This window comes from Dipodomys spectabilis, unplaced genomic scaffold (genome assembly GCF_019054845.1).
Source record: "Dipodomys spectabilis isolate Male_0828 unplaced genomic scaffold, ASM1905484v1 ptg000669l, whole genome shotgun sequence".
NCBI classification, from domain to species: Eukaryota; Metazoa; Chordata; class Mammalia; order Rodentia; family Heteromyidae; genus Dipodomys; species Dipodomys spectabilis.
In genome coordinates this window covers 7,235,426-7,256,998 of record NW_024871346.1, presented here as the reverse complement: position 1 = coordinate 7,256,998, position 21,573 = coordinate 7,235,426, and the positions used below count along the sequence as shown (strand labels likewise).

Sequence of the window (21,573 nt, the reverse complement as noted above, 5' to 3'; positions counted from 1 at the left end):
GAACTTCAGGCAGGTGTGGCTGCTCCACCCAGTCGGGGGGGGGGGGGGGGCCAGCAAGGGGGGCCCCCAGCCCCAGAGTTCATAGGGCTTGAGGCTGCCTGCCTGCCCTTCTCTAAAACTTCTAGAACCTCTGCTACAAACTTGGCTGGAATCCAGAGAACCCTCCACCCCCCCCCACCCCCCCCCCCAGAACAAAGGTTCTTCTTGGGCTTAGCCCTTCCTTCAACAAGGAAGGTCTGGAGAACTTCCTTCCTTCCTTCCTTTTTCCTTCCTTCCTTCCTACATGCATGCGTGCATTCATTCATCGTGGAATGCCTCCTTCCTGTCACCCGCTTCACGCCTGCTCACAGCTACAAATAAGCTACTGCGCACGTGCATCTTATTTTTGTTATACAGGGGGTGGAGGGAGGAGGAAGATGCAAGTGACCAGACTTAGAGTATGAAAGATTAAGTTTGTGAAGGGCTCCCGTGTTCTCCCTCCGGGGCTGGGGCCTCTCTGCCTCTCGCTCCCCCTTCCCCTCCCCCCCCCCTCTCTCTCTCTGTCTCTCTCTTCTCTTTTTCTCTCCTCTATCCTTTTTTTGTCTAATATCTCTCTCTTCTTTCTCCCCTCTCTTTCTCTCTCACGCACTCACAATCTGCCTCTTTCCTCTTTGTCTCTGTCCCTCTGGCTGCCTCTCCTTCTCTCTTCTCTCCTGGCCCGGCAGCCCCGGCAGGCTTCCCTTCCCCCACCCCGCTCAGAGCCCCTTCCTCCTCATCCTGTCCCTGTCAGCACACAGGCCTGTCCCCTCCACTTCCTCTCCTCTGCCCTATCTCTGCTCTCCAGTCACCCAACTCCAGTTGAAATGACCCAGCATTTGTCCCAAGACCGCACCCTTCCCTTAGGCCAAGTACCAGAAGGATGAGTTCCTGACTTCCAGAGCTGCATGGTAGGACCCGTGGCAGAGGCTAAGTGGACTTCTGACTCGCTCTCCTTCCCTTTAGAGCGGACTGGGGTGGGGGCGGAGGAGTCCTCCACCTTCCGTGGCCACGCACTGTAAACTCCACAGCCCAAAACAAAGAAGTTTTACCTCTGCAGAGCCTCAACTTTTTCATCTCTCAGCTCATGTGTGCATTGATGTTTCTGCGCATGCGTGCACGTATACACACACACACACACACACACACACACACACACACACACACACACGTACATGCTATGCATGAGGTTCGTTGTAGGAATGAGACAACCGTTCTTATTTCAAACTCCTTAGATCATGGAAGCTGTGTTGTTCTTGTTGTTTACTGACCTTTCTCTTTTTCAATGATTCTTCTGATACCAGAAAAGTCAGTCACCCGGATTCAAGTCCAATTCACAAATAATGACAGCAGTTTGGGGGAGAAAGGGAAGTCAAGGTTATGTTAATTTTGCCAAGCAAAATGGAGGACTGTACACTGTCAACGCAAAAGTATAGTCCCCCTCTCAGGTGAAGAAGGTGGGTTTTTCTAGAAAACCCCTGGAGCTGGGGATTCCAGACGTGGTTGGTAAGGTGTGACTTCTGGTTGATGGTGACCCTGGGTCAGCTGACTTCACAGTGTCCTGGAGTGAATCCTGGAGTTGAGTTCTCAGCCTTGGCTGGTGGTGTTTGCTTTGTCTCTGTGGGTCAGAGATACGCTATTAAGAGAGATAAAGGATAACTGCTTGCCTTGAATTACAAAAGATGTAAAGATACTTTTGAGTTTCACTCAAGAAAAGGAAATATAGGGAGAGAGCCAGGACCGGGAGAAAGAAAAGGACAAACTACCAGATCCTCTTCAACTCTCCCTAACTACGCGCACACTGGTGAAGAAAGAGAATTGGTAATCAGGTTCGAAGTATAGCTGTGGGCTTACTTAGGCATCTGCTCTCCTGCATCCCCCACCCACTCCTCCCCCATCCCAGGTCCCTGGGTCCGGTGGCTTAACCCTCCCCCACCACATGGATGTCTTCTTTTCCTCCTTCTCTCTATCAATGCAGGGGGGAGGGGCTTAGTGATAGAGTGCTTGCCTTGCATGCATGCTTGAAGCCCTGGGTTTGATTCCTCAGTACCACATACACAGAAAAAGCCAAAAATGGCACCGTAGCTCATGTGGTAGAGTGCTAGCCTTGATCAAAAGAAGCTCAAGGACAGTAATCACACCCTGAGTTCAAGCTCCAGGACTGGCAAAAAAAACAAAAAAACAAAAAAAGACTCCCCAAGTGTGCCCAGCACTGAGCAAGCCACGGTATCAACGTGGCCCCTGTGAGTACTGGTGAGGGTTTTAAGGGCTCAACACGCCTCACTCAGAGATTCACTGGTCTTCTAGGGAGGGACATTTGGAAATATAGCTATTAAATATATGTATACATTACATTTTTTGTATACAAAATAACAGCATCATTTCCTTTACATTTATTTTTCCCACTTACGCAGTAATTGACATCTAGTAACTATTTCAACCGCTTTGCAATGTTCACAGCATCCTTATTTATAACAGCAAAACCAGGGGACAATTCAGATGGCCTTCAATTAGAGACTGGATAAACACACTGGTACCTGCACCAATGAAATACCACTCGGTCACTGTTTTTTGATGGTATGGGGGGGGGGGTTCTTGTTTTTTTTGTTTGTTAGCTAAGAATAATATCAGTCATCCTTTTTAATGGATAATTTTGGAGTTGGACAAACCTATAGAAACTTGGATCCATTACCATGATTGAGATAGGAAGAGTTCCACTAACACCCCAAAAGTTTCTCCATGCTCCTGATATTTCATCCTCTCCATCACTGGTGATCATTGCTGTAGTAGACTTTGCCTATAAATTTTCCCTTGTACAGAATGAAAATTGTATAATATATGATATTTCATATTCTTTTTGATGAAATCCATTATGTAATTTTTGTGGATCATATTTCTGTCATATCAAAGAAATCTTTCCTTAACCAAAATTGGAAAGATTTTTAACAGTTTTATAAAATGAAACTCAAATAATATAAATTTTCTCATTTAAAATGTCTAGTTGGGGGCAGGTGGCTCACAATTATAATCCTAGCTATTCAGGAGGCTGAGATCTGAGGATTGTACTTTAAAGCCAGCATAGGCTAGAAAGTTCATGAGAGTCTTATCTCCAATTAATCACAGAAAAAGCCAGAAATGGAGCTGTGGCTCAAGTGGTAGAATGCTAGTCTAGCATGAAAAAGCTCAGGGACCATGCCCAAGCCCTGAGTTCAAGCCCCAGGACCAGAACACACACACACACACACACACACACACACACACACACACACACACGTTTGGTTTTGATCTCTGCTAAGACTTCCAGAATGATAGCTAACTAGAGTGAGTCAATAAACCTTTTCACCTTCCTTGCATTGCCTTTATCTGATTCCTGTTCACCATGAGGTAAACAAGCCCCCTCTTCCACCTGCCCGCCCCCCACCCAGTCTGCTTTGCCACAGATCAGAATCCACAGAGCTGAGGGCCATGGACTGAAACCAGAAGCTAAAAGAAGCCTTTCTCTCATTAATTTTGTTATGTCAAGCATTTTGTCACAGTGCTGTGACAGCTGACTAACAGAATGTTTAAGGTAGTCTTATTTGCAGTAGGTAGAACTGAGGATAAAACATACTCAGCTTGGGTTCTGAATGGTGTATTGGGGGGGCAGGGTGCACTGGGTGAAGTAGGCTATACCACTGAAAAGCACTGTCTGAGAACATACCTCCAGCAACAGGGAGACAGTGCTTGGAAAGGTGAGATGCATCATGCATTATTTTATGCTAGTTAAAAATAGTCACGCAAGCGGGAGCCAGTGGCTCACACCTGTAATCCTAGCCACTTAGGAGGCTGACATCTGAGGATCGTGGTTCAAAGCCAGCCCAGGCAGAAAAGTCCCTGTGAGACTCTTATCTCCAATTAACCATTCAAGAACCGGAAGTGGTGCTACAGCTCAAGTGGTAGAGCACTAGCCTTGAGCACAAAGAGGCTCAGGGACAGTGCCCAGGCCCCTGAGTTCAAGCCCCACAACTGACAAAAAAAAAAAAATCTAAATCCCCAGGGATTAACAACCCAGTGGATAAGGGGATAAAATGAGTGGAACAGGCAATTCAATTCTTGGAAGAAGTACACATGGCCAATAAACACATGAAGAAACGTTTACTATTCCTGGCTATGAAGGAAATGTAAATCAAACAACATTGGGATTTCATCTCTTTGGGTAAAATGGTCATCATCAAGAACACAACTGATTGCTGATGAGGATATGAGGGAAAAGGAGCCCTCATACACCACAGGGATGTAAGTCAGTGCAGCCACTATGGAAAACGGTATGGAGATTCCTCAAAAAACTAAAATTAGATGACCATATGACCTAGTAATACCACTCTTGGTGTCTAACTAAAGGATTTTAAGTCAAGGTACAAGAGACATTTGCAAGTTTATTACAGCACTATTTACAATAGCCAAGGTATAGAGAAGCAGGCTAGATGGCCTACAACTGACAAAAAGATAAAGAACTATGTGCTACAAAGAATTAAGTAATGCAGATACACAGGGAACATTATTCAGCCATTAAAAAAAAGAATTAAATTATGTCATTTGCAGGAAAACAGAGTGGAACGAGAGATCATCAGGTTAAACAAAACAAGACGTGTTCAGAAGCACAAAGACAGCATGTTTTCTTTCATATATGAAATCTAGTCCTAAAAGACATCCTACATACATGCATGCATGCATGCATACATACATACATACATTCAGAGCATATGATTGTAACTGTGGGACTGTAGAGGGATGTGGGGGCTGGGAGAGAGGGTAAGAATAATAGAAGGTGAGAGATGTGGAAATCCACAGAGTCTACTATGTATGATGACAGCATAAGGAAATGTGCTGGGAGTTGAGTCATTGAATAACAGAAGCATGGGGGGTGAGGCATGGAAAGAGAGCATCAGGTATCATTTGACTAACGTATAAGGTAGGTGTGTGTGTATGCACGCACGCACACATGTGTGCACACAAAATACCACCAGAAAACCCCTTGACATAATTGATACACGGTAAAAGAGAATAACAGGAATATATAACAGGCTGTTTTTGCGGAGGGGGGGGGGTAACAGTGTGAGGACTCTCAGAGAAGGTGCACGTGAGTGAATATGGCCAAAGAACTTCATATTCACATACATAAACAGAACAATGAAGCCTGTAGGAACTGTTTTCACAAAGGGGTGGGGGAATGAGGGATAGAGAAAAGAATTTTGATATGGGTGCATCAGATACAGGTCCAGGAATATCACGATGAAACCCCTTGCAACCAATGCATGCTAATAAAAAGATTTGTTGCTGTTGTGTTTAACACAGCCACCATGTTTTCCAAGTATACATTCAAATTCAGAATTTCATATGAAATTCATTAGAATGTTTGCCTTGGCAAAGGAGGCAAGTAGAAACAGGAAATGAGGACAAAAAGAGTAAGAAGTTAAAGAAAAAGAATAAGTTAAAGGGGAAAGGGTGGCACACAGACAGAGGATCGCTCCAGGGAAGGAACTGAGATTTATAGTAACAAACTTCTACACCTGACCCTATCACAGAATATGACGAGAAAATGTGGTGTCTGTGTGGGAGTCTTCTCCGTGGCTGACATTCAGTTTGCTGTTCCTGGTAGATACCCATTCTGAGTGGCCAGGACACACAGGTTGTACTGGATATTAAATGATCTACTCTGATGTGTGTGTGTGTGTGTCTGTGTGTCTGTGTGTGTGTATGTGTGTGTGTGTGTGTCTGTGTGTGTGTGTGTCTGTGTGTGTGTGTGTCTGTGTGTGTTGATACTGGAGATTGAACTCAGGACCTGGACACTATCCCTGAGCTTTTCATTCAAGGCTAGCGTACCACTTGAACCACTCCTCCACTTCTGGGTTTTTAGTGGTTAATGGGAAATAAGAGTCTCCCAGACGTTCCTTCTCTGGGCTGGCTTTGAACCTTGAATTTCATACCATGACCTTCTGATCATCCAGGATTACAGGTGCCAGGCCTGTTCTTGTTTTGTGGAGGTGATGCACTCTTCTGCTCCCTAAAATATGTACTGCTTAATCCCAGACAATGTATTTTGCCTGTCCGATCTTGCTGTCTTTTAGGTGGTGGGATTCCCTTCCACATTGAACATACACAATACTGACCCCTAGTGGTTATATCTTATTGATTGAGGACTATTAGGGAAAGTTCTGTGTCACTTAGATGCATCAGAATTTTTCTTTTAACTTCCAAGATTTTCTCAGCTTCCAGTCTGGTAATTCAAGTCTTTGCTGGTTTCAAATATTTTTATCATTATTTTTAACTCATTTCTTTTTGGAAAAAAGAAAAACCTCATTTCCATTTCCTGGAGTTCATTTCGATAAATATTGATACACACAGACATTGCACCTTTGTGGTCTTCTCCTAAGAGTATCCCCTTCTGCTCTCACTGTGTGTGGATGCCTAGAGTCCTGTATAATTTATCATGTCCCAGTATGTTTTAGACCTAGCTTCCCATATGAGAGAAAGCACGCACCTTTTGTGTCTGTGAGCCTGTTTTTATCTCATTCTAAGACATCTGGAATAGGAGAAGAGGAAGCCAACGTACGTGTGACATCTTGCCCCATTGTCTCAGACACTTTTCTTCTTTTTGTTTCTTTTTCCCCCCCAGCCTGACCCATTTTACTTCAGGGGCTTGAATTTAAGCAAAGCAGACACGGGTAGAACTCACCTGTAGTGCAGAGTCAAACAAAACATGAGAGATGCTAGCACCCTGATACCCAGCTAAGTCAATGAAAAAGACAGACAGACAGACAGAAATGGAGGGAAGGAGTGAAGGAACCTGGGAGAATAGGGGCAGGTATGGGGTTGGCATTGGGAAACTCAGACCCACATGCAGTGAACCCTCCAAGAGTAGACAGCTCGTGGACCGACTGGTAAAGGATCCTTAATACCAGAATGAGGATCACCACTGCTAAATACAGGGACATGAGTTGTCTTCCACCCCCTTGAGTGTTTGCTTTTCCATGATTAGGGGCAGCTAAAATAGATGGGCAGGAGGAGGAAACTAGACTTTCTTCCTGTATCCAGCGATGTCGCTTCCATGCACCCAAGGGCTCTGGGGGCTGGGCTGGGCTGGGCTGGCATTATCAGAGCCCTCCATCATTGCTGTGCCCGAAGTGTCCTTCTAGCCCTGAGAAAGCAGGATGGGGAGGAAATTCATACATCAGAGTCCTTTCTCTGCCTCTTTCTCTGGTTTTGGTTGTTGATTGGTCCTCCCCTCCCCTCTCCTCCTTTCATCGGCTTACAGCCACCCTTCCCTCTCCTCAACCCTCCCCTAGCAAGCCTCAGCCTTTCTCCTCCAGTTCTTCCTCCTCTCAGGACAGAGACTGAGCAAAGCCAAATGATGAGGTCCCTGGGAAAGACTCTTTCTTTCTTTGAGGTCCCTCTCTGAGGAAAAACAATAGTGAATAATGGGTGTTCCCATTATATATGATAGGCCCAGTTACAATCACCTCATTTTCCTGACCATCTTCTCTGGGACTGAAGTGGCCCTAGCTCTGACTGGCCTCTTTCAGATCAAACTGAGCGAGCTCACCTGGCAGCGCCAACGCCCCAGGAGCACACACAGAGCTGACAGTGCCAGGCCCTTGATTGCTAGGAGTCCATAGGACACCGAGACCACCAGGAGCCTCGGGGAAGTCCAGCCACCGCACAAGGGAGAACTTGAATTCCTGGAGAGGAAGAAGGGACTGGGATTGGACCATCATCAGCTCCTACGTAGCCCTGAACTGGACTTGGACTCCTTCTTGGAGCGTGTGTGTGTGTGTGTGTGTGTGTGTGTGTGTGTGTAGGGTCCCATCCTGGACAGACTACAAAGGGACAATGGACACCAAGTTGAGAGCAAGGGGTCCTTGGGGGGTCTGTGGGCCTGAAATGAAACCTCATCGTTGGAAATCCAGCTGTGTTGGATGGCAGAAAGATCAGCTAGGGGGAAAGCTAGGGGTCAGACTCAGCCAGTGGGTGGGAAGAGCCCCCAGGAATAGAAATGATGACAAAGTCAGATGGACAGGGTCCCCAGGCTAGCCCAGAAGCAGATGGCTGCGGCCACCAGACAAAAAGACATCAACTCTTGTCAGAGGAATGCATTACCTATCACTGGAATTATGGGGGGGGAGGGGAAGCCTTAAGATTCTGTGAGTCTTTGTCCTTATTTTGTGAATTTGATCCATTTAAGTTTATTGGAACTGCTTTTCATGTCTGGAGTTCATTTCTGCCTTGTATCATCTTTATCATTGGACATGCCTTTTGTTGTCATTGTTGTTACTGCTTTTCTTTGGATAGAGTTTTATTTTGTTGGTTTAAAGAACATACATTCTATTTACTGAACTGAAGACCCAAATTATACTGATTAGCTCCAATGCTGCCTAAATGTATTAATATCTAATACTGCCTCTCAGAAGACAAGTATTTAACCATCCTTTCCCGTCCTTCCTCTACCATGGTGTTGTTTTGGATGTGGGGGGGAGGGGAGAATGTAGTGGGGAAGGGTTACTGAGGCTTGAACTCTGGGCCTGGGCGCTGTCCCTGAGCTTTTGTGCTCGAAGCTAGCCCTCAACCACTGGAGCCACAGCTCCACTTCCAGCTTTCCTGCCTAGGCTGACTTTAAAACATAAATTTCAGATCTCAGCCTCCTGAGTAGCTGGGATGACTAGTGCCCCACTTGGATGTATTTTCTAATTGTTATGTATATATCTTCTCCTTTTGTTCTAGCTACCTTTTTTGTTCTTTAAGAATAAAAATAAACTTTACTAAAGTGCTTGATCATACTTACTTCTTCCTCTCTTGCAGCATCTCCTGGATTTGTTTTTTGACTTAATTTCACACTTCCTCTGACAGGAAGGATCATTGCAAGTGGCAAAGTTTTGGTCCTAAACTATCCTGGCCACACATTGGAAAGACAGTGTAGCTAAGTACAAAATCCTACCTACAAAGTTTTGCTCACTCACTCTCTTGCTTGCTTGCTTGCTTGCTTTCCTTCCTTCTTTTCTTTTTGTTCTGGTCCTAGGCTTGAACTCAGAGCCTGGGCACTGTGCCTGAGCTCTTTTGCTCAAGGCTAGCACTCTTAACTTGAGCCACAGCTCCACTTTCATCTTTTGGGGGGTAGTTAATTGGTGATAAGAATCTCACGGACTTTACTGTCCTGGCTGGCTTCAAACCGTGATCCTCAGATCTCAGCCTCCTAAGTAGCTAGGTTTATACATGTGAGCTACAAGTAACCACCATCAAAGTTCCTTTCCTTAATAAGACTGTAAAAATATTACTATTTATCTTTTTGTATCCAGTTTTCCTAGTATGGGTCTAATTCTTGTTCCTCAGTGAATGATTTAAAAGATTCCAGAATGCTCTGGTTTCCAATAGTGGGTCTAGGGGTCTGTCTGTCTGTATGTCTGTTTGTGTCTGTGGATTTTCCTATATTCCTCCCTTGGTGATTTATGAGTCTGAACTCTTTCTACAATTCTAAGCCATTTATTGAAGTTTATTTCTCAGTAAAAGGGGGAGCTGAACACCCTTGAGTTCAAAGGCAGGAGCGGAAATATTGGCTGTGTGAGCGCCTATAATCCTAGCTGCTCCAGAAGCTGAGATCCGAGGACTGAGGTTTGAAGCCAGCCCAGGCAGGAAAGTCCATGAGACTCTTATCTCCATTTTTTTTAAAAACCTAACAAAAAGCTAGAAGTGGAGTAATGGCTCAAGTGGTAGAGCACTAGCCTTGAGCGGAAAAAAGTTCAGGACAGTGCCCAGGCTTGAGTCCAAGCCCCAGGCCTGCGCACGCACGCACGTGTGCACACACACACACACACACACACACACACACAAAGTATTCTCACCATCTACTTGTCATGGTCTGCTATCACCATCTTCCTAGGCTCTCTCCATACCCCCACCCAACACACACACACACACACACACACACACACAGCCTCCCGGTTCTGCATTTGAGGGTTTCATTTTCTATCATTCCAGAAATGCATGTTTATCTTCCATTATTTGTGAAGCACTCCTTCCTTCCCCCATTCCTGTGCGCTCACCCAATGTCAAATCCAGACCTAGGCACTCCTCTACAGTGCCTGCCACCAACCACTCTGGGAAGACCCCTTGAGCCCCGGCCCCAGCTCCCAGGCTGCATGAGCTCTCTGGGCATCCCTTCCTCAGGACCCACCTCTGGCAGAGTCCCTGCCCTACCTGTGCTCAAAGCCAAGGATGGAAGGGTCGGTGGTCTCCGATGGAGAAGCCGTCAGAACTAAACAAACAAAAAAAGAAAAAACAAGGACTAGTCAGAGGACTAGACTGGAGACTGAGATTGGGTCACAAGAAATGGGGGAGAGAAAATGGAGAGGAGGGGCTGGGAAGGTGGCTCAGTGGTAGAGCGCTTGCCTTGCCTGCATGAGGCCCTGGGTTCGATTCCTCAGCACCACATAAGCAGAAAAAGCCAGAAGTGGCGCTGTAGCTCAAGTGGTAGAGTGTTAGCCTTGAGCTGAAGAGCTGAGGGACAGCACCTAGGCCCAGAGCTCAGGCCCCATGACTGGCAAAAAAAAAAAAAAAAAAAAATGGAGAGGAGACAGAAGCAGCCCTTCAGGGAACCTCAAACCAAGGATAACTGGATCTGAGATAGGGGTATTTTTTAAACTGAAACTTAAAATATGTACATATTTATGAGGCATGATGTGATATTATAATGGATTATGTAACAGTCAAAGTCAGTATAGTCTAATGTACTCAAACATTTATCATTTATGATTACAAAAATTCAAAATCTTCTCCTAGCTTGTTTTTTTTTTAATAAAAATAGCATTATCGTTGTCAATAGCCATCCTACAGTGCAGTAGAATGCCAGTGTTTCTTCCCCTAACTAACTCTAAGTTGGTACTCTATCCAGACTTCCCCTTTCCATCCCTCCCCTGCATCCCTGGCCTCTGGCATCCATCATTCTACTCTCAACTTTATGAGAGCAACTTTTCTTAGATTCCACACAAGTGAGTTCATGTGGTACTTGGCTTCCGGTGCCTGGCTTATTTCACTCAACACAGTGATCTCCAGTTCCAGGTTGTTAGAATGGGCAAGGTTTCATGATTTTTTCTTTTTTTTCTGGTTGTTAGGCCTGAGCGCTGTCTCTCAGTTCTTCAGCTCAAGGCGAGCACGCTACCACTTGAGCCACAGCACCACTTCTGGCTTTTTCTGCTGAGGAATCGAACCCAGGGCCTCATGCATGCAAGGCAAGCACTCTACCGCTGAGCCACCTTCCCAGCCCCTGCATGCACTCTTTATCGATTCATCAGTCAGTAGACACCAAACTTGCCATTGTGACTGGTGCTGGAATAAATTTGGGAGTGCGATGTCTCTTTAATAGAGTAATTACACTTCCTTTGGCTACATAACAAGTAGTATAATTGCTGGACCCAATGGTAGTTCTATTTTTTTTTTCCGTCAGTCATGGGACTTGAACTCGGGCCTGGATGCCAACCCTGAGCTCTTTTGCTCAAGAATAGAGTTCTACCACTTGAGCCACAGTACCACTTCTGGTTTTCTGGTGGTTAATTGGAGATAAGAGTCTCACAGACTTTCCTGCTCAGGCTGCCTTCGAACCGCAATTCTCAGATCTCAATCTCCTGAGGAGCTAGGATGACAAGCATGAGCCACCAGCCTCTGGCTTGCAATCTTTATAACATCTGGTCCAGTCTGGCACCTAGACCAAAGGGGACAAGTTTCTTCCCAAACGGGTGGTAGGCAAAAGGCAAGGCTGGGACACCTAGGCCTATAGACTTCCAGTGAAAGCTGACCTCTAGGGGGCCCTTTCAGGAGATAGAGTCCACGTGGCAGTTATGAAAGGGACTGAAGAGAAAAAAGAGAGAGAAAAGAAGAGCCAAGCGCCAGTGGTCACACCTGTCATCCAAGCTACTCAGGAGGCTGAACTCTGAGGATCGCGGTTCAATGCCAGCTTGGACAGGAAAGTTCATGACTCTCTTATCTCCAATGAACCACCCAAAAAGCCGGAAGTGGAGCTGTGGCTCAATGGTACAGCACTAGCCTTGAGCAAACGGAACTCAACGACCAGGCCCAGACTCTGAGTTCAAGCCCAGGACTGGCACCAGAGGGAAGAACGGGGTCTGGCTGTGAAGCTGTGGTGGAATTCAGGGAACCCAGAACAATCCATTAGCCACAAGCCCCGCCAGACCCAGCCACCAGCGCTGTTAGCATGCCAGTGTAAGGAAGGGTAGGTAGACAGGAGAAGCAGAAGGGACGAAAAGAGAACTCGTCTCTGGGGATAGAGAAGGTCCTGTCAGATCCAGGGGTGATCGAGACATGGGGTGAGGGACAAGTGACAGGTCCCCAAGAGAGGTGACACTTCCTGAAGGAGGGCCTCACCTGGAGCCACCACTAGGCTGATGTTTCTGAACGCCGTGACCTCATCGGAGAAAGAGTTGTAGCTTCCACACGAGTAAACTCCAGAATCCTCTTCTCGCAGTTGAGCCATGGTGACGATGAAGAAGCCGGCCCCCGGGTCGTCCCAGATGGTAAATCGGGACACCTCGGCTGCCGTCCGGGGCCGGGAGGTGGTGACCATTCTGTTACACCCGTGTTCTATAGCTGTCCGCCGACACCAGGTTTTCGCTGCGTAGGGCCCACTCATGGCTGGGTACCGACACTGCACGGACAGGGTCTGCCCCACCGCCTCATGAACCTCCTCTACAGCATCCCGGGAACCTGAGCCACAAAACCTGCAGGTCAGAGCCCTGGCTGGACCGCCGCACCCAGGGCTGGGGAAAGGGAGACAGCTTCTACCCCCACACTGGAAACAGAGGTCAGCCTGCTCCCTGCCCCCCTCCATCCTGCCCGCCAGCCCCTTCTCCCCACCCTTCCTCTCACCTGAGGCCAGGAGTACCATGAGCACAGGGTACAGCAGCTGGAGTGGGCACCCCCAGGCCATGCTACCCCTCTGCTGTTTCAGGCACTGGGAGACAGAAGAAGGGAGGCAGGGCAGGGGAGGGGGGGGTGGGACGGACCCTCTGGGCAGAGGAAAACAGAAATGGGACCTGACTCTCTTCCCCAGCTTCTCAGAATTTCTGGGCTGGGAGAGACTCCAGTTCATGAAGTGTGAGACCATCTGTGGGTTCAGAGGAGGAGCAGCAGTCAAGCATAGATGGGGAGCCCCCCCCCCACAGCCGGCAGACTCTGTCTCAGGCCTGCTCCCCTCCATCCAACCTCCCACTCACCCCTGCCATTCTCTACCTTGCACCCCCATTATGCCCCTTCACTGGTGCTGGAGGAAACTCCAAGAATGTTCCAGAAGAAACAGCAATGACGTGTGAGACTATTCCTCTGGTTTTCTCCCTTCGCTCTGTGGGAGATCGTTGAGGTAGATGCTGTGGCGTGGGCATACATCCCTACCTCTTTCCCACAAAGCTTTCCAAACTGGTGGGTTTGATTTGGATCTTTTTTCCCCCAGTTCTGGGGCTTGAACTCAGGGCCTGGGCATGGTCCCTGAGCTGCTTTTTGCTCAAGGCTAGCACTCTACCACTTGAGCCACAGCACCACTTCCGGCTCTTTCTGTTTATATGGTACTGAGGAATTGAAGCCAGGGCTTCATGCATGCTAGGCAAGCACTCTACCACTAAGCCACATTCTCAGCCCTAGATTGGGATATTTTAGGCTTTTGACAAACACGCAAGATTTATGTTTGGAACAGAACAGTCGGTGAGAAAGGCATCTATCATAATTATACCATCAGTGTGCAACCAAGGCCACAGCTACACTGGTAGCTTGATTTGGGAAGTTTCTGGATTCTTCCAAGATCCTGACTCCAGAGAGAATCACAGAAGCTACATGGAATCTGATTCTATAACCATTTCTTTTTTTTTTTTTTTTCTTCTAGCCAGGTGCCAATGGCTTGCACCTGTAATCCTGGCTACTCAGGATGCTGAGATCTGAGAATCAAGGTTCAAAGCCAGCCTGGACAGGAAAATCTATAAGACTCCTATCTCCAATGAACCACAAAAAAAAAAAGTGGCACTGTGGCTCAAGTGGTAGAGTGTTAGCCTTGAACAAAAGAAGCTCAGGAACAGCACCTGGGCCGTGAGCTCGAGCCCCAGGATCATCACACACACACCAAAGACCTTCTACTTAAAATAGGTAGATTAGATTTTGTTGCCTGCAACTGGACCTTGGAAGTCGTAAGAGAACAGATGGCAGATCCCAGGATGCGATGGGGGACCGGTATGTAGTACGTGCCAAAAGCCGTCCAGGTGGCTTTGAACCCTCATCCACACCGAGGGCATGAAGACCAGAGGGTGCTAGGTGGATTTCCAGAGACCAGGAAGAAGAGGGGAGTGGATGTCTGTTCCTTGCCTCAAGGGCTGTAGCGTCAGGACTTGCTGAGCTTACCCAGCAACGCATCCTCCCCCCCCACCTCCCCCACCCCGCAAGTCTCAGAGATAAATAAAATTCTAAACCCTTAAGAGAAATCACCCAAAACAGAGATCACAACAAATGCAATCCAAAAACATTATCAGTGAATACTTTCCAAACCTTAACTCAAACTAAAGAAAACTCTGTGAGAAATAGAGGAATTCCTAGATAACCTCAACTTAACAAAACGGAGCTATTTAAGTGGATCTTTAACAAGTACTGAGATCAATGTAGCAGTAAGGGAGCCCCCACCCTCTTTCCTGACACCCCCTCCCACCTCCCTTCCTGAGACACACAGCAAGAGCAGCAAAGGCTTGATAGCCCTGGGCCACACGGTCTCCCTGAGAGCCCTGTACCTTCTCAGGCCGATGGTAGCCAGACCTCTTCCATCCACAAGTGTCTGTTGCCCCATGTGGCTATTTTCTGTCTTCTTCCCCCAGAGGCTCTGGAGGAAGAGATGAAGGAAGGACTCAGAAAAATACAGAAGGTGGAGAAAGGAGAAGCTGCTATTCTTATGGCAGCTTCCTTCCTGCCTCCCTTATGGTCACCTTCTGATTGAGAAATACTTAGTGCCACCCACCTGAGGCCTCCTCTCTACTCCACTCACTGCCTCTGGTCCCAAGACGCCACAGCCAATGGCCACTACATCCTGCAACCACGCCCACTCTACCCCCCTCCCCCATCTGAAGGGATGCAGCATCTGAATATTCCCACTCTCCAAGGCCTGACTGGAATCTGTCTAATGTTCACCTTCTTTCATCTCACTCTACCCCAGGGGCAAGTGATGGAGTTGCTCAGATAATGTGCCACATGAGTGCACACACCCTGGCTCCACCTCCCAGAGGCTCTGAGAGCTGGCAGCCTGCAGGGAGGCCCAGGAATCAGCATTTTTAACAAGTGGACCAGGTGATTCTGAAACACAGTCCAGGTAGACTGCCTGCAAATGCCATTGGCCTTAGTACTTTGCCTATATGTGAGGCAGGGAGTGAGCCAATGTCCCTAGAGGCAGGGACCACAATTAGGATCGTGACCTGAGAAGCTGCTCTGTGAAGTGCTACTTCCTACTTTACTAAAGGTCCATCATTCAGTGCTCTCAGCACCCCAAGACTGTGCAACAGACCATCATCTTTTGGCTCTCTGGCACCAGACCCCTTATCAGTATGGGGGACCGTCCCCAGTGTGTGAGACTCGCTGTGACACAACTCTACTTCCCCCTCTGTTAAGTATGAAGGCAGATTCCCCCCTGCTTCTCTCCCCACCTGCTATGGGCCAGTGTGTACCTTGACCTGAATGTGGGCAAAGGCCTAATTCTGTCCAGGATTCAGGAGAATGAGGAGATAATTGATACAAGATAGGCGTGGCTTACCCCAAGGCCGTTAAGTATTCCAACTGAATCGTGGTAGAAAGAGCAACATCACCTGATCCTCTCCTGCCGCCATCTCCGCTGTGGCCTCTGCCCTCCACTCTGCCTTGGTTTCTATTTTCTTTTTTCTTTTTATGTTGTTGTGAGGCCTGAACTCTGGGCCTGGGCACTGTCCCTCACTTCTTCAGCTCAAGGCTGGCGCTGTACCACTTGAGCCACAGTGCCACTTCCGGCCTTTTCTTTATGTGGTGCTGAGGAATCGAACCCAGGGCCTCATGCATGCAAGGCAAGCGCTCTACCACTGAGCCACCTTCCCAGCCCCATCTTGGTACTTCTTACTGAGGCACTTGTTATTGAGGCAATGGAGAACATGGAGGCCCAGAAGAGTCAGAGTCACTGAAGATACACTGCCAGGATGCAGAGCTGAGATCCCAAGTCACTGCTTGACTCCAAGGCCTATGTAACCCACACCACACTATTAAAGTCAGCCAAAGTCCCAGTAAGAAGCGACGCTGGAACTGAGTTATCAAGGAGTGTTTAATGTTGATGATGGTCCAACTTGGGGGAAATCTTGGCAGGATGTTGCAGCACCCAGGGACGAGACTTCAGGACAAGAAGATGGAGTGGGTGGGGTGAGGGGGAGGCTGGGAAGGGATGTGAAGGGTAAACAAAGGAGGAGGCTGCAATGCTTGATAAGAAATGTACGCATTATCCTGCCCATGTAATTGTAACCCCTCTGCACAGTATGTTCACAAAAAAAAAATAAAAAAGAAAGATGGAGTGGGTACCTGAGCCTGGAGGTGATCACTGATTGGTTAGAGGCTTGAGGGAGAGGGATAGAGCCATCTCTGAACTTGATCTTTTCCCACCCTCTCACATCCTCTCCTGATGACCATTGGCTAATCCCAACCAATGAGCAGAGTTAATGAGATTGTACCTCAAAACCAAAATACAAACAAAATGGCAAGGGTCATGGCTTAAATGGTAAAATGCTTGTCTAACATTTGAGAGGCCCTGGGTTCAATTCCTACTACTAAAAGATAGATAGATAGATAGATAGATAGATAGATAGATAGATAGATAGATAGATAGATAGATAGATAGATAGATAGATAGATAGATAGATAGGAGGGGCCTCATAACACCCTCTATCTTTGCTAAGAGAGAGCTGTGGGTCTCATTCCACCAGTAAATGGTGACTCACATGGCCTTGCTCTCGTCCTACTCACCTCTACCTTCATGGACATTTTCAGGATGGAGAGATAGAATACACACAGTAACACTGAACACTGTTGGCCAGTCCTCTCCTCTGGGTCCCGCCTCACCTCCTCCATCTCGGATTTCCCAGGTGGTGATGCTTGAAATGTTACCTAGGTGACTGAGGTACTGGGCAGAGGCTTCACCAAGAGGAGGGAGGGGTCTGCTCCGCCTTCCCAGGGTGGGCCTTACGTGGCTCACTTTAACCTGGCTTCCCTCTCTCCTACCCATGTCTTGTCTCCTCCGCCTTCCGGGGTGGGGAGGGCTGGTAGGGCCACAGCAGAAGGAAGAAGCCCAGGTGTTGGGTGCACCTGGGATCTGGGATGTTTTATAAGTGGGAACACAATCCAGGTGACCAAAACTACATGGTCCAAAGGAAGGAGGAGAGCAGAGATGTCAGCAGTGTGCACTGGGCCTCGGGACCCACTCCCCACAAGACAGTGAGGGCAGAGACCACGGCATTCCGTCTTTATTTCATTGAACCCACTGGTGGAATGAAGGGCCAGGCAGGCTGGGGGGGCTGTATCTTCTCTGCCCAGGGCACAAAGCACACACCCAAGATGACCCAAAGGCAGAAGACGGGGCCAGGAAGGAGGAAATCCTGAACATGCGACGTTACATTTGATCACAGATACTCATGCCAGGGACCCTTCCCCTTTCCCTCCCTCCTAACTTCTCTTCACACATCTGGCAGGCAGACTGGAGGTCAGAGGTCACTGTGTGGCTTCACGAGTCTAAGATCCGAAGGACCTCTGTGTGACCACACACAGGACAATGGAGACCAGGCTCTTAGTGACGAGGCCACAGGCCACGAGAATGATAAAGGTGAACGTGGGGACCCTGGAGGAGAGAGGAGAGTGATTGTTTTGGTTTGATTTTTTGCCAGTCCTGGGGCTTGAACTCAGGGCCTGGGCACTGTCCCTGAGCCTCTCTGTGCTCAAGGCTAGCCCTCTACCACTTGAGCTACAGTGCCACTTCTGGCTTTTTCTATGTATGTGGTACTGAGGAAGAGAACCCAGGGCTTCATGCATGCTGGGCAAGCATTCTTCCACTGAGCCACATTCCCAGCTCTGAGAGAAGAGATTGAATGGCCATTTCTGGCAATAATCCCCATGCTGCAATGTTTATAAAATTCCTCCAAGCCGGGAACTTGGGGGGCTCAGGCCTATAATCCTAGCTAGTCAAGAGGCTGAGATCTGAGGATACAGTTCAAAGCCAGCCCTGTCCAGACACACGCAAGGTAGAGAGCAGAAGGCTCCCATTGGGAGCAGCGTTGGAGTAAGGGATGAGTTATACAGCTTCATCTCCATTGTAGCGGAGTAGCAAGAGCAGAGTCAGGACCCGGGAAACCAGGCTCCGTTCTCAGTACCAAGACAGTCACTCCAGCCTTAATCTCCATTCCCTCATCTATAAATCCAGAAGGTTCCAACCCCAGCGCAAGGGACCTCGAGTACTTATTCTCAGCCCTGATCACTGCAGGGTCTATGAATTCTCAGGCACCTTGAACCCAAGAGGAACAACTTGCCACGGGACCCAATCTCCTTTGCAGGACTAAACCAACCTTACCCCTGTGAGACTGGCCTGGCTCACAATACTCCTCCTCTCCCTACTTCCCACGAAGGTTTACTGAGCAAATACTATATATACCAGGCACTTGGGCTGGTACCAGTCAAACAAAAAGGATGACCTTGTCCCTCACAGAGTCAAAGTCCATATAAACACAGACACAACACCATTTTTTCCTCCATATTTCTTTGATGTTCCAGGAAACAGGGAGAATGGCAGCCTTGCTGGGAGCCTCCTCCTTACTGTCAGCCTCTGCCTCCCTCCTGTGGAAATTTCCATTCCAAACTGAGGCGCCTCAAGTCTGCTCCTACCCCACCCACTACGCCCACCCTCATTTCCTACTGCTTCTGAGCACATGGGCTGGGAAACATGGACTGAGCACAGCGGCCTGGACCATACCTGATCCCAGCTGTCACATCCGTGAGGTTGACTCCAGGGCCAGGAGAGGTGATGACAGCAGGTGGCCTGGGTATGGGCTGGGTTACAGCTCTGTGCCTGGTACTTGGGTCCCTTGTGGTCCTAAGGGCGGGACTCAGGGCTGGAGGATTCTGGCCAGAGGCAGGAGTAACAGAAGGACCTGCAAGAAGGCATAGTTGATCAGTCCATGGAAGGGAGGAAGGAAGGAGAGGTGGGTGGATGGATGAGTGGATGGATGCATAGATGATGGATGGTTGGGTGGATGGGTGGATGGATGATAGACTGGTAGATGACTAGATAGTAAATAAAGCTGAGAAGGTAAAATGAATGTGGCCAAGAAGCAAAATTTAGCTGGGGGTTAGTGGCTCATACCTGTAATCCTAGCTACTCAAAAGGCTAAGATCTGAGGATTATGGTTCAAAGCCAGCCCGGGCAGAAAAGTTCCCATGAAACTCTTATCTCCAAGTAACCACTCAAAAGCACAGAAGAGGAGCTGTGGCTCAAGTGGTAGAGTGCTAGTCTTGAGTCCAAAGATGCTCAGGGACAGCACCCAAGCCCTGAGTTCAAGCCCCACCACAGAAGAGGAAGGAAGGAAGGAAGGAAGGAAGGAGAGAGAAACAAAATTTTCTTCTGATAAAAATCAAAAAAGTAGTGTGAGGTGACCCTATGTCAGAGACAAAACAGGAATGGAGAATAAAGGGATGAGGAAAGGAATTCTCCGGCCATTTCTGTTATTGGAGCTGCACCTGCTTGCTCTTCCTCACCGCTCCATGTACCCCCACCTTCTCTGAGACCCCCTTACACACTCTCTTACCACGTGCACTCTGCCTATGCAGACACACATGGCTTCGACACGCCTCTCCCATTAATATACTCCATCTGAGCCTCACGTTGGGCTTAGAATGCTCCACGTGCTCAGAACTGAAGTCGGGCCCCTTCCCAATGCCTTCCTTAACCCACCCCACAGCAGTTGCCGTGGCTAGGCAGAAGCCCTTCTTCAAGGGATCCGAGAGGACTGAGCAGACAGAGAAGTCAATCTCGGCTTGACTATGGAGTCAGACCCTGGCATCTAGGCAAGGGGTGCAGTCTGAGCCCAGCGAGTTGCTCCCTATGAACACAGGCCGCCTGAGGCCAGCTCCTGCCCGCCCTCCTCTGCCCACCCCCTTGGTGATCACTCACCCTTGCTCACCAGCAGGCGGAAGGGATCAGAGAGGAGGATTGGTTGGGCGGGCGGATGGTAGATGACACAGCGGTACAGTCCAGAGTCCTCCACTCGCAGGTCGGTCATCTGGACGGTGAGCTTGCCCTCCAGAGGGTCATCTCTCAGGATGTTCCTCCCCACCCGGACCACCGTGGGCCTTCCCATTGGCCTCTCGGTGACAGCCAGTGTCTGGACCTCCCCTCCGTCCAGCAGCCTCTGCCAGGCCTTCTGGCTGTCAGCATAGATCCTGACGTTGGCGGCACAGGGCACCTGCAGGTCCTGCCCCTCTGTGCGGAAGACCTTTTCCTCGGCCAATTCCTCAGCAGCTCCGAGTCCTGGAAGACAACGGGGCTCATGACCAGAGACAGACCTGGGGCACTGGGGACCAGGACTGGCTGGGTCATCGAGGGAAGGTGGGGGGGGGGGTGCAAAGTCTTCTACCAGCAGAGAGATCTAAGTCAGGGTAAAGAGATCGGCCTTGAGTGAAAATGCCAAGGGAGAGCACAAGGCCCTGAGTTCGAGCCCCAGTACTGGCGCCCAACCAACAAAAGGTACCAGTGACTCACGCCTGGAATCCCAGCTACTCTGAGGATTGCAGTTCAAAGCCAGCCAAGGCAGGAAAAGTCCATGAAACTTTCATCTGTGATTAACCACCAAAAAGCCAGTAATGGAGCTCTGGCTCAAGGAGCAGAGCACTAACCTTGAGTCCCTGAGTTAAAGCCCCAAGAGTGGCATAAAAATAAAGAGGGAGTGGGGAGCTCCCGAAGCTCCAAACCAGAGATCTCACCCACTGACACCTCCGGTGGCTTACCTGAGGCTAACAGCATCCACAGTAACCCCCAGGGCTGGGCCATCCACATCGTGTCCCTTCACCAGCCCCAAGTGCCACTGCTAGCTCCCAGGCGTTTCCAGGCCCCCCACACCCCCACGCACCACGCCCCTGCCCGGAGGCTCCGGGAAGTTGCGTAACAGGGTGAGAAGCAGCTCCTGGGAGGCAGCACCGTGGCCATCACTGTTCACTGTCCCCAACATGAACGCAGGAATCCGGAGAGCAGGGGTCTGGCCTCATCTAAGCGGGGCTGGACCTCCATTTCCTCTTCCCTGGGGCTGCTGAGGCCTCCCTTTACAAAAGGCCACACGATGTTAGTGAGAGTCACTGCCGTGGGAAGTGGCGCTGTGGCTCAGCGTGGTAGAGAGCTAGCCTTGAGCACAAAAGAGCTCAGAGGCAGCGCCCAGGCCCCGAGTTCAAGCTCTACCACCACCACCAACAACAACAACGCATATTATCATTTGAGAATAACTCCTG

The 21,573-nt window shown here is 48.8% G+C and overlaps 2 protein-coding genes across 4 annotated transcripts; both read right to left on the bottom strand.

Annotated features, from left to right (window-relative positions):
- Nucleotides 1–8: 8 nt before the first annotated feature.
- Nucleotides 9–21,163, bottom strand: Trem1 (triggering receptor expressed on myeloid cells 1). 2 transcript variants are annotated; one of them, XM_042671990.1, is made up of 6 exons: nt 21,079–21,163; nt 20,246–20,602; nt 19,049–19,226; nt 17,784–17,923; nt 7,565–7,568; nt 9–19 (listed from the first exon to the last, which is right to left on the bottom strand). In XM_042671990.1, the coding sequence occupies exons 1-4, from the start codon at nt 21,125–21,127 to the stop codon at nt 17,818–17,820; spliced, it is 690 nt and encodes a 229-aa protein (XP_042527924.1). In that variant the 5' UTR covers nt 21,128–21,163; the 3' UTR covers nt 9–19; nt 7,565–7,568; nt 17,784–17,817. The 2 variants fall into 2 exon arrangements, with proteins under 2 accessions (XP_042527924.1, XP_042527923.1); XM_042671989.1 differs by lacking the exons at nt 9–19; nt 7,565–7,568 and having other exon boundaries at nt 17,537–17,923.
- Nucleotides 1,299–12,992, bottom strand: LOC122101604 (trem-like transcript 4 protein). 2 transcript variants are annotated; one of them, XM_042671991.1, is made up of 5 exons: nt 12,925–12,992; nt 12,424–12,762; nt 10,243–10,300; nt 7,598–7,733; nt 7,130–7,192 (listed from the first exon to the last, which is right to left on the bottom strand). In XM_042671991.1, exons 1-5 carry the CDS (start codon nt 12,983–12,985, stop codon nt 7,187–7,189), a joined length of 600 nt encoding a protein of 199 aa, XP_042527925.1. In that variant the 5' UTR covers nt 12,986–12,992; the 3' UTR covers nt 7,130–7,186. The 2 variants fall into 2 exon arrangements, with proteins under 2 accessions (XP_042527927.1, XP_042527925.1); XM_042671993.1 differs by lacking the exons at nt 7,130–7,192; nt 7,598–7,733 and adding an exon at nt 1,299–1,633.
- Nucleotides 21,164–21,573: the final 410 nt, after the last annotated feature.